The following is a 16333-nucleotide window of genomic DNA, read 5'->3' as shown; positions in this document are numbered from 1 at the left end:
AACTACACAATCTGATTTAGCAGCAGCTGTGAGACTATTTTACCATCTCTGCCTGGAATACCATCTCTCCCCTTTTCACCCTGAGGACCTGCAATGGCAGCATGCACACGCAACTTAAATTCGATTAGTGGTAATTACCTGCATTAAAAGGATGTAAGAGTTGTGTGGAGGACCATGCTTCTGCGGTCTATGGTAATGGTACTTTCATAGGTGGTCATGTATTGTCAAGCAAAAAGCTTGGTTTGTACGCCCCAATTTTGTAAGATTCAATTTCCAACAAAGATTTCTGACAAAACGTTGCCCTGATGTTCGAATAGCGTCTCGGTTATCGTACGGCCCGACACTGCGCGCAACAAACTAGTTCGTTTGCTTGAATCGTCTACCCAAACACCGCAAAATAAGCCACCAGCATGGGGCCAAAGAAAATTGCGAGTATCAGCGCTTTGACAAAGAAGGTGAGAAACACCATTAAGTTCAAGAAAGAACTTAAAGTACCAGTAGAGTGGAAAAACAAGTTGACTTAAAATGCTTAATTGTGTTTCATTTTTTCCATTAAACCATATCTAATCGTATTTACAATCCGCAAAGTATGTAAAAACACAGTTTAAACATCACAAAATGACACAAATTCAGTCAGCCATTTTAGATGTACCGCTCCGAATACCTTTGGCTATTTCCGGAGATTTACGTCACAATGGAACTCCTCTGCACTCTGACCATAGTATCAGATCAGTCATACTGGAAATACGCAAACATTAGAGAGAGATGTGCTGTCTATCATTCACAATCCTTATTTAAGACATGAACACATGTTTTTCTTTTTTTTTGCATTCTAAGTCGCAAATAAATAAATAAATAAAAAGTCCGCTAACAATGTAGCCAATGGGGGCTCTCTATTTTGCTCACAAAACCCTCTAAATAACCATCCAAAACCCGCCAACAATACTCTTTATACATATCGTCACTTGAATATTGACCAAATGTTAGCAATGTTGTTATTATAAGCGCTAACGCAAACAAACTATTTCTAAGCGATGAAGGTTTTATGCTGCCGATTCCAAAACCGATCATCCATGAGTGATATATATACCAATACCAATACCGATCACACATGTTAACTATATATTTTTGAACTTATTTAAGGTTCTGTTGGAAGTTTAACACTATCAACACAATATTTAAACCAGTTCCGAGCAAGGACGCTAAATTGTGTTGAGAAAACCTTTGTTCGCTTGTTGCTGTCAGATTTGCGGGACACAGCCACAATATGTCGTCATCATGCATTATCACGATATGACCATAGGTGAGGATGGGAACATAGATCGACCGGTAAATTGAGAGCTTTGCCCTCCGGCTCAGCTCCTTCTTCACCACAACGGACCGATACAGGGTCCACATTACTGAAGACGCCGCACCAATCCGCCTGTCGATCTCACGATCCACTCTTCCCTCACTCGTGAACAAGACTCCGAGGTACTTGAACTCCTCCCCAAACCGGAAATGGCACTCCACCCTTTTCCGGGCGAGAACCATGGACTCGGACTTGGAGGTGCTGATTCTCATCCCAGTCGCTTCACACTCGGCTGCGAACTGATCCAGTGAAATCTGAAGATTCTGGCCAGATGAAGCCATCAGGACCACATCATCTGCAAAAAGCAGAGACCTAATCCCACAGCTACCAAACCGGATCCCCTCAACGCCCTGACTGCGCCGAGAAATTCTGTCCATAAAAGTTCTGAACAGAATCCGTGACAAAAGGCAACAAATGAGAATATTAAAAGCTCTATCGTCAGCCACATTTATTTATATTGTACATCAACAACTACAACTCAAATCCAAATAACGGTAATAATGATTTTCCTTTGAATGCAGCATTAAGGCAGGAGTGTCTTTGAACTTTTTCTTTTTTTTTTCAACAGCAACTAGTGCGGGGCGCAATTCCAGGAAAGAGGTGAAGTCTTGGCTTTGCGTACAGCCACAAAGCTCTGTGAGTGTGTACCTCAAATGACTCTCAGACTGGAGGAAATGAGTGCATGTGCAGAAAAGGAAATAGGATATATAATAAGTGCATAAGTGAGCAGGTAGACGGTAGAAAAAGAGCCTTAAATTCTACAATTATTAAAAGTCTGGACTGGACCTAATGCTAATAGTACTTATATAACACTCCCGAGTCCGGTTGACTGGCACTCACCAGCGGGGCCCTGCTCACCAGGAGTCCCTTTGACAGGAGTGGTCCCCTTCAACAAGGCAGCCTCCTGTGCAACTCCTTTGGACAGAGGGTAGCGTTGTGTTGCGGACGGCAAGGCAGTGAATCCTTGAACCTGGGGATGGAAGCCATGAAACAATGCATGAGATTAAATACATTGTCACTGCAGTGTTTTGGTGTTGGTGCACAGACCTTAGCCTCCAGTGAACTCAGCCTGTCGTTCATCGCTGTGATTCGACTGCAGTTAAGACAGTCTGGAAAGCAGAAGTTTGTCGTTCACATCCACAGGACTCACCATACTGTAAAGTCTACTATAAATGGAGTAGTGCGTAGTAGTTCTTACTGGAAAGGGGATCTCCTGTGCGTGCAGGCGGGCGACGCAGTGTGGACGGTTTTCTTATTGCCTCCTGAGCCACCTGCTGCTTCCTCGCATCTGTGGAAGACAATCAGAGAGAAGGCTTTCACTTCCTGTCATTTAAAGTCATATTGTAGTCGGGTTTATATGATCTGACTCAGACAACCACACCCACTCTGCACTTGTTTGGCGACACATATTTCAAAAGAAGGAATACAGTAAAACTGTCAAAAAGACTTAGACTCCCTTCTAATACTTTTGTGTAGCACACAGGTGTCAAACTCAAGGCCAGAGGCCCGCCACATCACTTCACATGAGCCGCGAAAGCCTCGAAATAATACAATTAATACAGTTTTTCATACTAAATATATTCGTTTTTTCCATTTTGACAGAAAAAAATAACAAGTTAACTCATGCAATTAATCACACAAAATACTGCATCAATCATATCTATATATACGCTGATTTATCATGTATTTAATAAAAGCATTTGTGTCAAAATATTGGGGTATTTTCTCAAGTTTATTTCAAATATGCAAGCGAGAAGTGACATGTAGTGAATCATGATTGATCCGATTAGAAAATGTATTTGGCACGAGTAGAACAAATACATTTACCACATGCAATTGCATATCTTTTAAACTTGACGACTATATAATAATGCAACAAATATTATATTATATTATGGCATGTTCCAAACAGCTTTTGTTTAAATAAAAATAAGTATTGAAATCTTATGATTTCAAAGCAAGTTATCCATTAGATTGTAGAAAATGGATGGATGGATGGACACCATAAAAACAACAACCGTACATTTGATCATAAAAACAGAGGTACAGTTTTTTCCATTTATAGTAATATCATGTAAAAATTATACATTTTGCGGATACATTTCAAGCAACTCAACTGACAGGTTTTTTTACAGTAAAATCTACAGATTTTTTTCTTGAGTGTACGCTAAAAGAAATAAAAAATTATCAAATGTATTAGCGATTGCGCAATAATATCATGAGGCGAATCCTGATACATTTATGTTCATATATTATTCACTGTTATAAACGGCAATCTGAGGGCAGCCTAAACCCTGTGGCCCTCAATGAAATCGAGTTTGACACGGGCTGGAGCAAGCGGATGACATATACCAAAAAAGTAAACAGGAATGATGCCAGGGTCTCAAAAGAGTGGAAAGAGTCATCAAAAAAGAGGTGTTTTTTGTAATAGGAACACAAATTCAACAAAACTGCTAAAAAAAACAAGGTACTTCCTTAGTTACAATACCTTTAGATGGGCTGTTTGCAACTTGATGTTTGCAAGCTAAATTTTTCAAAGCAAAAAAAAAAAATTGGAACATTACTTGCTAGTTTGTGTTACCATTAGAGGTTAAATAGAACATTTTTAATCAATATTGTTCTCAATTATCTGAGTTACTGTGTAGAAATATGGGGAAACAACCACAAATGTGCACTTCATTCACTAACTGTGTTACAAAAAAGATCAATTAGAATAATACACAATGTTGCATATAAAGAATATACAAACCATTTATTTATTAAATCACAATTATTGAAATTCAACGATTTGGTGCATTTTCAAACAGCTAAAATTATGTATAAAGAAAACTATAACCTGCTACCCAAGAATGTACAACACTTCTTCTCAACAAAACAGGAGAAATATAACCTTAGAGGAAAATCTGACGCTACTTTTCTGAGGCTATGTCTACACTAAGCCGGATAACAAAACGAATAATTATTTAGCCTAAGCCCCGTTTCAGCCACGCTAAACTATCGTTTAAGGTCCCCCTCCTCGGACAATTTTTTACACGGGTAAGTGCACCGTGTATTTCTTGAATCTCCTGCACTTAGCTTTGTATGGATTCATTGATCGAGTTCGGAGAGGAAGTGACGCCAGAAAGACCGCGCCCCACACAGGAAGTGATGCCAGAAAGAACGCGCCACAGCCAGCTTCATAATAAAGCGGTTTCGTAACTCGGAGCTAACCACTGGAAATATGGAGGCGAGTCATCCAGACATGCCCGTGTTTCTCCTTCTGTCTGTACAGAAACTTTTGGAAATCACACATGAATACCTTAAGAGAAAGTGATTGGAGCTATTTGGGATACAACACTTCTCAGACGGCAAGAGAACTTTCGAATGTCGAGGTCAGCTGTGATTCTACTTACCGAAAAACTTTGTCCATTTGTCGAAGGAGAGTCAACGAGAATGCGGGCTCCCGTGGATGTGATAAAAAAGGTAGCGTGTGCTTTGTATTACCTGGCCGTCGAAGGAAGACTACGGAAAACGGCAAATGCTTTTGGACTGGAAAAGCAGACTGTATCAGTTATTGTCCGACATGTATGTCGCAGACTCAATTTCTGGGTTCAGAGTATATAAAGTCACCAAAAACGAATGGACAATGAAGGTGAAGGCAAAAGAGTAAGGAGTGTCCTGACCAGATATCTAGATACCGAGATTGATTGTTGTAAAATGTTCTTCATCCCATTGTGTACTTTCAAGTGTTTATTAAAGATTTGATTAATTTATGATGTCTCAGGTGTGATTCACTACAATAGGGCCCCACAGCACACTGGATTCCAGTTAATTGAAATACCACAACACTGGATATTGTTGAGATAAGTTAAATTGAAGAACTTGCACACAAAGCAACACCGGAGGTGACTGTGACTTGCCATTTTCCGCGAATGCGTATTAGGTCGCGTTGCGCCGGCGGACGGAGGGGGGAGGGGGTCTTAAACGACAATTGTGTGTGTGTGGACAAGGATAAGGTTAGGTGGGATTTACCCTGGATAACCTTAGCCGGCTTAGTGTAGAAGGGACCTGAGCATGCGCGGTTTTTGCTTGGTGGTGAGAAAGAATTTGCCATCAATCCCACGTGGGTGCTCGGCATTTTCCGTGGGTGCTCGGCCCGGCAAATAACCTGTAATTCTTAGTATCTTAAGTATCATTAACCAGAATTAAAATATTAAAATGAGGATAAACATTTTACACAGGAGAGCAAGCAGGAGCAGGCATGCTAGCCAGGCTAGCTAGCTTCTAAGCTACCTTGAAAAAACACCAAGAATTACGTACATCATCAAGTTTAAGAAGTGTCGATGGAAGTGTGTTACAGCAGTACGCAGAAATTAACAAGTAGATTAATAGAGTCTATAAAGAGAGGATAATATAACAGCTCTTAACTGTTGAGTCAGTATTGTCACAGCCAGAAGTGCATCGCACGTAAGGAGGGTGGGTCGACCCATGTGTCAACACCAAGGGTCATATCAGTATATGATCGATACTAGAGTGAGATGGTCGATATTTTGATTTTCTTAAAATAATTTTTTGTGTGTGTGTGTGTTTACAAATTGAGGTAAAAATTCCTTGGACACAATAGGATTTTGAGGGCAAAAAGGATTTAAAAGAGTAATAGTAGTTTTGTATTTTGTTTAGTTATTGTGTACTTTGTTTTGCTCAAAGAACTGAATGTAATAAAAAAAAGAATATGGGAGTAGTTTAAATATTGTGTTGATATTGTTAAACTGTCAATAGCACTCACCATATATAAATTGAACACTTTACAGTTTATACATGTGGTATTGGTATCGGTCGATCTCACTCATGGATGAATCGGCATCATAAATCCCTGATCTTTACTAGCCTAGATGGATGTCACAATGTTGGAAAATATATTTAGAAGGTCGTAAACATACGAGTACATACCTACACACTCAAAGTTCGTACATTCACACACACATTCACTGTACAAACATACATATACACAATACATGTACATATACATTCACTGTACAAATATACATATACACATACATGTACATATACATTCACTGTACAAACATACATATACACATACTGTACATATACATTCACTGTACAAACATACATATACACATACTGTACATATACATTCACTGTACAAATATACATATACACATACTGTACATATACCAGTACATATACATACATACACTCATGCATATAATCACGTTTCATCAAACATATATTAACGTTGTTGCCCTAGGGGAAACTGGGTAACACACGGCACACTGACAAAGCTTAACCTACTTACTATAACAATCTACAAGGTTAATTTAGTTGGCTTCTCTTTCTTCCCCTCCATTTATCTGCTTTCTTTCGTATTTCAAGTTATCATTACATATATGTATTGTTGCATTTGAACAACTGTATTGTTGATAATAGAGGTAAATTATTGGTATTGTTCATTATCAATAGTGCTATTTCCATTGGTATTTGTATTGCTCCATTAGTAGTGTAATAATGTTCACTGTCATTTCTGTATTATTTATTTCACTAACTGCTTCTTTGCTATCACTTTTACCATCATATTTGTACATATCCTATTTGTTGATGTTGTTCTTTTGTTGTTGTTGTTGTGTTTGCTGTTGTTGTTGTCTCTCTGTCTTATCCTCCTCTTGTCACCGCAATTTCCCCCTCTGTCTTCCTTTATTCTCTTTCTATCCCCTCCTGCTCCGGCCCGGAGGGGATGCACCTAAATTATAATATAAATCCATTTAATAAAGTCAAATACAAATAAGGCAACAAGAGAAGTATCCCACACTTCTCTTTTGTAAAGTAAATTTGTACAGCCGATATGGGCATCTACATTAACAATATGATTTTCCTGAGAAGCTGGACAGGACAAAAAATAAATAAAAGAAGAAGGTCGTAAACAGTTTTTTTATGCTATAAAATAATAGATTAATAATGAATGATTCCTAAACTGTGTGGAAATTCATCTATCGTGGCCATGTCCGGAACTAATTAACAGCAATAAACAGGTATTTATGTTCTTAATAGACTATGACAGGGTTTCTCAATGGGTGGTGTTCAACCTTGGATTCCATTGCACAATTTGTGACTGTCCTGTATTTTGGATGCAGCCTTTTCCAGCATCCTAATGTTTCCATGGTAACTGTTAGAAAGGTTCCCAAACTCTGTGCTACCTTAAGAGACTGTTATGAGCCGTCCACCTTAAGAGACTGTTATGAGCCGTCCACCTTAAGAGCGCAAGGTATTGTGGCGTGCTCATTCATTCTACCCACAACAGAGCACAGAGCGGTGAATGCACGTCATTTACATTTGCTGCCTGTATATATATGAAACTTATAATATTGTACAGCACTGCGGTGCCGGGTGCGTCACTGACGAACGTAAGTTCATTATATAGTTAAGAATTCTAATGTACACGTATAATTGCCTGTTTGACTTCTCTGCATTTGTTTGTTTCCGACGCTATTTGAAAGTAATCCATTGCTTACTTGCGCGCAGTGTGCCTTGTTTACAGCGTCTAGACAATGTAATTCATGTAACAGTTCTTTATCTCTTTAAAGAGAGCATTTGCGGACATTTGTGCCTTGTACATGGAGGCAAGCACCTTATTCTGCACGGCAGGTCACAAGTACCACGTTTACGTGCCTTGTGTAGCGTGCAGTGACACCTTGTGGTCTAGTTAAGACATTTAAGTTCAGTTAAATGTTGGGATGATGTTATTTGAGTGTTTGGTTTGATGCTATCCTGCAGTGTGTATGGCAGGGCTTACTGTTTACTGGTGAAGCTAATGTTTACTAAATGCTAATTATTACCAGTATATGCTATATTGTGTATCCATGATATATTATTGCATTAAGGTGATATGTGCTATTACTGGTATTCTATACTAATTGTTTATGATGTTCTTATCTATTTACTACAGAACCACCAATACTAGCCAGTGTTGTACCATTCAACTAATCCATGCCTGTCAACCTGCCTACAAAACAAGTAAACTGCCCTATGCCAAACGAACTGTCCTGTCCATTGTGTCCTGACCGACGCCCCGGGGGCGAATGAGACTACCTTTATAGAACCATACAGTCCTTTTATAACTCTCCACAACATTGTGGTCCTTCGAGCCGGATAGCTTCATTTACCCCTGGACAGTATGGACTTCAAAGGATTAGGAGCACGGCCTAGGCGTCAGACACGCCCACCAACCCGCTTTGATGATTACCAGCTCAGCAACATCAGGCAAAGACACAGGCACGGGCATGAAGAAGAATGGTTATCTCACGAGAAGGAGGGTGCAGCCAAGTCAACCCCCCCATACTCTACCCCCGCTCCCTACTCCCATCAGCTTAGGCGAGATGCTGCTTGTCATGAAGAGGACCCGTACGAACCAGAGTGGCAGAGGTACAGGTCAGACACCCAGCTAGCCCACCTACAGCATGCAGAGAGAGACAAGGGAGGAGTTGACCCGAGAACCAACCCCAATCCATCATTCACCTCAGGAACTCTCTCTACTGAGAAAAAGCGCCATACTACAGCAGTCACAGCTAACCGTGAGAGCGGATGTGGCTGCATTAGGTCAAGTTCATAACGAAATTAGAAGACTGACTAACACAGTAATCAACCTTCAGCAAGGTACACCACGACCCGCCAGTCAACTCAACCCCCATTCTGTATAAACCGAGGATGAAGAGGATTGGCCTGAACCCCCTCCACCATGGCCAGACACAGCGGCCCTGGAACGTCCGCCAGGTCAACCAGTCATGGACCGACTAGATCAGATGATGGTTGAGCTACAGCTGACAAGGAGCCAGACCTTGTCAGCTAGCCACCGCAAGGTGTCACCAGCGAAGGTTGGCAATAAACCACAGTACCTTCAAACCCGACAGCTAAGTAGCGAGCCTTGTCCCCCCTACATGGCTCACACCTACACCAGTCCTACACGCTCTCCAGAGGAACATGGCACGTTATCCACCGCAACAGTTGCCACACCACTTCCAGCGTGCTGTTCAGCCCCCACACCAGAGACCTGCGTATCACACCACTACATCAACAATGCTGCAACACCAACCACCGGCTCAGGCTCCTCCCACCAGAGCTATGCCCCACGTTGCAGACTATGCACCACAGCAGCTGCTAAACCAGTACCAGCCACACTACGCACAAGTACAGTATCTCCCTCGTGTAACTCCCTCCTATGCAACCACTTATACGTCTAGCCAGCCTGGGTACATGCCAGTGTCCACACAAGCAGCCCCGTGGATGCAGAGACAGGGCCAGCAAAACCCTCCTCCACCACGCTATGAATCAGCAGCTGCAGCTGCTGAACAGACCTATAGAGGCCCACGCCCGACCATACCAAACTTTAGTCACTACGACACATGTGAGTTTGCCCGTTTGAAAATAGCCCTGGAGAACCTCCTGCCTACAGAAGGGACTGAAATGTTCAAGTACCAGATTCTGGTAGACCATCTGAGGCTTGAAGAGGCAAAATTGATAGCAGATGCCTATCTCAACTCCCCCACGCCCTACACTGACACCATGTCAGCCCTCAATGAGAAATTCGGCCAGCCCCACCAGATAGCCCTCAGGAAGATAGCAAGTGTGCTAGACTCACCTGATGTTCGCCGTGGAGACACCGCAGCCTTTGGGCGGTTTGCTCTCCATGTTCAGTCCTTGGTTGGCCTACTTAAGTCGTTGGGCACTGACGGTGAAGTGGAGCTTCGCTGTGGATCTCACGTGGTGAGACTGTTAAGCAAACTACCCGCAGAGCAACGGGCAGACTTCCGTCGGACCACCTTTAAGAACCCCGGGACTGTTCCCACCCTGTGCGATCTAGCCCAGTGGCTCCAGCACGAATCCTGGTGTCAGGATTTCGACGGACAGACACTCATAAGAGAAAAGGAAAACCAAGTGTACCGGTATGAGGGTCGCCAAGGACGGCGACCTGTTACCGTCCTCCATGGATCAAAGGACTCTGAAGAAAATGATGGACAAACTAGAGCCTCAGAGGGAAAGAAGGGGAGAGCTAAGCCCTATTGCCCTTTCTGCGAGAGCGATGAACACTTCCTCAGCCAGTGTACAGAAGTCACAAAGCTAAACAAAGAAACTCTCACTGAGTGGATAAAGGCCAACAAAAGGTGCTGGCGCTGTGCACGGCCTCACCAAGCCGCTCGGTGTGACTTAAAGAAGCCCTGTGGCCTATGCCAAGGGAAACATCTGCAGGTCCTTCATGACGTAAATGATCGACCACCAAGACCGACAAGCAAGGAGGAGAGCTGTCTGGTGAGCTCCGCCACTGAGGTTCTGTACGTCGACCGTCCTTCAGTCCACACCAGGGTCTTACTGAAGGTCGTCAGAGTGCTTCTTCGTCACGGAAATCACACTATAACCACCTACGCCATCTTGGATGACGGGTCCGAAAGGACCATGCTCCTGCCAGCAGCTGCCCGAGAACTTGGCCTACAAGACACACCTGAGGACCTGCCCCTGAGAACCATTAGACAGGAGGTCCAGACCCTCCGTGGCTCTGCGGTATCCTTCCATATCTCTCCTGCTGCTGAGCCAAAGACCAGCTTCCTAGTCTCCAGAGCCTTCACCTCAGGTCGCCTCGGCCTAGGCGAACAGTCATACCCGATGGACCGACTCCAGAAGAGGTACGCCCACTTGGTCGGTTTACCAATTAAGCCCTTCCACAGTGCCAGACCCCTAGTACTCATCGGCTCCGACCACCCACACCTGATCACCGCTATCGAGCCAATCCGACTGGGCCTGCCAGGTGGGCCTGCTGCCGTCCGGACCAAGCTCGGCTGGACTCTTCAGGGCCCAGCAAGATTCTCCCAGCAGCCCCTACACTCACAGCAGTGCCTAGTGACATCAGTTCACCCTCCAGCTTCAGAACTATTCAAGCACGTCAAAAGGCTTTGGCAGCTCGACACCCTTCCATATAAAAGTGAGAAGATTGTAACCAGGTCGAGACAAGACCAGGCAGTAGTAGCCCTGCTAGAAGAGAAGACCACCCGCGTGGAGGTAGCAGGAGTCTTGCGCTACGCCACCCCCCTGCTGCGCAAGCAAGACATGCCTCTCCTTCATGCCCCCAAAGAAGCCGTCATGCCGAGTCTGCGGAGCACAGAACGGTGGCTAGCTAAAGACTCAGAACGTGCCAAGGCTTACAGCGCAGAGATCCAGAAGCTGGTGGATGCAGGCTCTGTCACTAAGTTAACCCCCGAAGAAGTCAACCAAGACGGAGAAGAGTGGTACATTCCTCACCACATGGTGAGTCACAACAACAAGAACAGAATTGTCTTCAATTGCTCCTATCAGTACAGGGGCCAGAGTCTGAATGATTCCCTACTGCCAGGACCCACCCTTGGAGCATCACTCCTGGGAGTTCTACTGCGCTTCTGGGAACATGCAGTCGCCTTAAGCGCAGACATTAAAGGGATGTTCCATCAAGTCCGTCTCCTTCCTGAAGACCGTCCCCTCTTGCGGTTTGTGTGGCGCCACTTGACCAGAGATGAAACCCCAGCAGTGTTCGAGTGGCGAGTTCTACCATTTGGAACAACCTGCAGTCCATGCTGCGCCACGTTTGCTCTACAGCTCCATGTAGCCAATCATAGCCAGCCAGGAGATGATGTGAGCCTCTCTATAGAGAGGTCCTTCTATGTTGACAATCTCCTACAGAGTCTGCCCAAACCTGAGGATGCCAGAGAGTTGGTGGACAGACTTTGGGGACTCCTTGCAGCTGGTGGGTTTGATCTACGCCAGTGGGCTAGCAACGTGCCAAACGTCGTGGGACACCTACCCAAAGAAGCCAGGTCCGACACCCTCGAGCTCTGGCTCGCACAAGATCGAACAGACTCTCCTGAATCCACTCTAGGACTCAGCTGGCACTGTCAAACCGACACCATGAGCTACAAGCATCGACCCATAGAGTACGGAGATCCAACAATGCGGAACATCTACAGGGTTTTGGCCAGTCAGTATGACCCATTAGGGTTTATCTTACCATACATCACTCGAGCCAAGATGCTGGTCAGACGCCTCTGGGAGAAAAACAGAGACTGGGATGATCCCCTCCTGCCCCAAGACCTCTTACAAGCATGGAAGGCCTGGGAGGAAGAACTACAATTTCTATCTCAAGTCACCTTGCCACGAGCGTATATACCAGTCGAAGTGGATGAGTCAAGCGTCACCCATCAAGTCCATGTGTTCTGTGATGCATCGGAACAGGCTTATGGCTCGGTGGCGTATCTGAGAACGCTGTACTGCCGAGGTCAAGTCCATCTGTCCTTCCTACTCGCCAGGTCCAGAGTTGCTCCCAAGCGACTACTCTCCATACCCAGACTGGAGCTGTGTGGAGTGGTCACAGGAGCTCAACTGGCTAAACTCCTAGAGAAAGAGCTCACGCTGAAGATCGATCAGACTATCCTGTGGACAGACTCTACAACAGTGCTGGCGTGGCTGCACTCAGAGTCCTGTCGTTTCAAGATTTTTGATGGTACCAGAGTGGCCGAAATACAGGAACTCACGAGTCCCACCGCCTGGCGATACATAGATTCAGCGAGGAACCCAGCTGACGACATCACTAGGGGCAAGACTCTACAGGACCTGACCAAGCCGAACAGGTGGAGCCATGGCCCCCCCTTCCTCCTTCAGCCTCCAGCTGAGTGGCCTGTCAAGCCCAACGTCGAACAGGAAGGCGATGCCTCCGAGCTACGACAGTCTACTTTCTGTGGTGTCACCTTAACAACACCTAGTACGCCAGACGCAGAGGTGAAGCAGTACGATACCTGGAAGGAGCTGCTAGTAGCTACAGTGCAGGAGTTACATGGGGCGGCGGGTAGCTACACTGCCGAAGACTATCGCAATGCTGAAACCCGCATATTAAAGCAAGCACAGTGCGAGAGCCTCCCAGAGGAGTTGCGGCTCTTGAAAGCAGGAAAGCCTGTACCATCCGGCAGCAGACTGCTCACCCTGTCACCGGAGATGAATGAGGAGGCAGGACTAATCCGTGTCGGTGGCAGACTACGACGTGCTGTAGACATCGAGCAGACAACGCTGCACCCTATTGTGTTAGACCCTGGGCACCCCTCTACCAAACTCCTCATCCAAGATTTCGACAGTCGCTTGCACCATCCCGGGCCAGAGAGGGTGTTTGCTGAGATGCGGCGCTCATTCTGGATCCTGCGCGGCCGTGAAGCGATTCGCCGTTACCAACACACCTGCACAGACTGTCGACGTTGGAAAGCCAGACCTTCTGTTCCAAAGATGGCAGATCTACCGCCCGCCCGCCTGCGGTTCTTCAAGCCCGCCTTCTTCTCGACGGGGTTGGACTGTTTCGGGCCGTTTCAAGTCAAAGTAGGAAGGCGTACTGAGAAGAGGTGGGGTATAATTTTCAAGTGTCTCACCACTAGGGGTGTGCACTTAGACCTTCTGACCACCATCGATGCAGACTCCTTCTTGATGGCTCTCAGGCGATTTATCGCTCGTCGAGGAACATCAGCCGAGCTGCTCTGCGACTGTGGGACCAACTTCAAAGGAGGAGAAAGAGAACTGGGGGAGGCTTTCTCTGCCCTGTCACCAGACCTGCAACAGCAACTCGCCAAGCAGAAAATTGACTTCCACTTCAACCCCCCTGCAGCACCTCACTTTGGAGGAGCATGGGAAAGGGAAATCCGCTCCGTAAAGACCGCCTTGTACACCACAGTGGGAACTCAGTCAGTCTCAGAAGACGTGCTGCGGACCGTGCTACTGGAAGTAGAAGGGATTCTTAACTCAAAGCCATTGGGGTACGTCTCCTCCAGCATCACAGATCTCGATCCTGTGACCCCCAATAGTTTGTTGATGGGGCGGCCAGACGGGTCCTTGCCCCAGATCGTATACCCAGAGACCGAGTTACTGAGCCGCCGTAGATGGAGGCATTCACAGGTGCTGGCAGATCGCTTCTGGTCCAGTTTCTTGAGAAATTATCTGCCAAGCCCCCAGACTCGTCAGAAATGGCACTCTACGCCAGCTGACCTCGCAGAAGGCTCAGTAGTGATGTTGGTGGATCCCCAGCTTCCACGGGCCTTGTGGCCCATCGGTCATGTCACTAAGGTCCACCCTAGTAACGACGGCCACATCCGTTCAGTGGACGTGAGGATCAGAGATCGTGATTACACCAGACCAGTTGCCAGGCTGGTTGTCCTGCCAGCCCTGCCACCCGGCGAGGAAGAATACAGCCCTACTGCCACCATCGACCCTTCGTGAGACACTAATAACTTTGTCACCTTTCTATGGAGTGAATGTACACTGTACATTCGGGGGCGGCTGTTAGAAAGGTTCCCAAACTCTGTGCTACCTTAAGAGACTGTTATGAGCCGTCCACCTTAAGAGACTGTTATGAGCCGTCCACCTTAAGAGACTGTTATGAGCCGTCCACCTTAAGAGCGCTAGGTATTGTGGCGTGCTCATTCATTCTACCCACAACAGAGCACAGAGCGGTGAATGCACGTCATTTACATTTGCTGCCTGTATATATATGAAACTTATAATATTGTACAGCACTGCGGTGCCGGGTGCGTCACTGACGAACGTAAGTTCATTATATAGTTAAGAATTCTAATGTACACGTATAATTGCCTGTTTGACTTCTCTGCATTTGTTTGTTTCCGACGCTAGTTGAAAGTAATCCATTGCTTACTTGCGCGCAGTGTGCCTTGTTTACAGCGTCTAGACAATGTAATTCATGTAACAGTTCTTTATCTCTTTAAAGAGAGCATTTGCGGACATTTGTGCCTTGTACATGGAGGCAAGCACCTTATTCTGCACGGCAGGTCACAAGTACCACGTTTACGTGCCTTCTGTAGCGTGCAGTGACACCTTGTGGTCTAGTTAAGACATTTAAGTTCAGTTAAATGTTGGGATGATGTTATTTGAGTGTTTGGTTTGATGCTATCCTGCAGTGTGTATGGCAGGGCTTACTGTTTACTGGTGAAGCTAATGTTTACTAAATGCTAATTATTACCGGTATATGCTATATTGTGTATCCATGATATAATATTGCATTAAGGTGATATGTGCTATTACTGGTATTCTATACTAATTGTTTATGATGTTCTTATCTATTTACTACAGAACCACCAATACTAGCCAGTGTTGTACCATTCAACTAATCCATGCCTGTCAACCTGCCTACAAAACAAGTAAACTGCCCTATGCCAAACGAACTGTCCTGTCCATTGTGTCCTGACCGACGCCCCGGGGGCGAATGAGACTACCTTTATAGAACCATACAGTCCTTTTATAACTCTCCACAACAGTAACCGTACCTCACCTGCTTTCCCTTCCCTGATTCCAGGGATTTGTCCGCACATGAAGTCTACTGAAGCAACCTCAAAATAGGCAATAAAAGATTGGTTTGGAAAGGATTTCATGAAGCGAGTGAGGAGTTCACTTCAATCACACACGTCACATGACGTGCAAACTTTTCTTTTGTCTCTGAAAAGAGACAACAGTGCACGCCCTGCATCTTTGCCAAGTTTTCCTTTGCCATTGTTTCTTTGTGGAGTAGAACATCGGGAAGCCATGGGAGCGCCAGCGTGTAAACAATAGCTTGCTTGTGCAAAAGAGAATGAGCTCTGCATTCTGTGCTGCCTTCATTTTATGAAGTGTGGGAGTTTGTGTTTCGGAGTTCTGGATGTTTTCAAATGGGCTTTGTGGTAGTCCTTTTGTCTGGATCTGCTCGGCCCAGGTGCTCCTGCTTCCCCACAAGCGGTGGAGCTGAGCACCTCATTAGCCATCGGGAAGCATTCCCTTCCATTCGGCGACCAGCAAAACGTGTCACGGCACCTGCGACTTCGAACTTTAGCAGGTCAAAGGTTATGTTCATTACCAGCTAGGGATGTGTATATCGTAGAGTTTTTATCGATACCCATACCAATATTGATAGTCCTTAATGATACCAGTATTTATCGGTACTCTTTTCGG

The 16333-nt window shown here is 45.3% G+C and overlaps 1 protein-coding gene across 3 annotated transcripts in view; it reads right to left on the bottom strand.

The window, feature by feature from the left end:
* emid1 (EMI domain containing 1) overlaps positions 1–16333 on the bottom strand; it is a 208621-nt gene that overhangs the window by 46311 nt on the left and 145977 nt on the right. For all 3 annotated transcript variants that reach the window (XM_062051352.1, XM_062051354.1, XM_062051353.1), the window contains exons 4-7: positions 2550–2639; positions 2399–2460; positions 2192–2321; positions 44–88 (exon numbers count right to left, since the gene is read on the bottom strand). In XM_062051352.1, the coding sequence (XP_061907336.1) occupies positions 44–88; positions 2192–2321; positions 2399–2460; positions 2550–2639 (327 nt within the window). The remainder of the gene's footprint in view (positions 1–43; positions 89–2191; positions 2322–2398; positions 2461–2549; positions 2640–16333) is intronic.

The sequence above is a fragment of the Entelurus aequoreus genome, linkage group LG06 (genome assembly GCF_033978785.1).
Source record: "Entelurus aequoreus isolate RoL-2023_Sb linkage group LG06, RoL_Eaeq_v1.1, whole genome shotgun sequence".
Classification (NCBI taxonomy): domain Eukaryota; kingdom Metazoa; phylum Chordata; class Actinopteri; order Syngnathiformes; family Syngnathidae; genus Entelurus; species Entelurus aequoreus.
The sequence above is the reverse complement of the archived record's forward strand: the minus strand, read 5'-3'. Positions and strand labels throughout refer to the sequence as shown.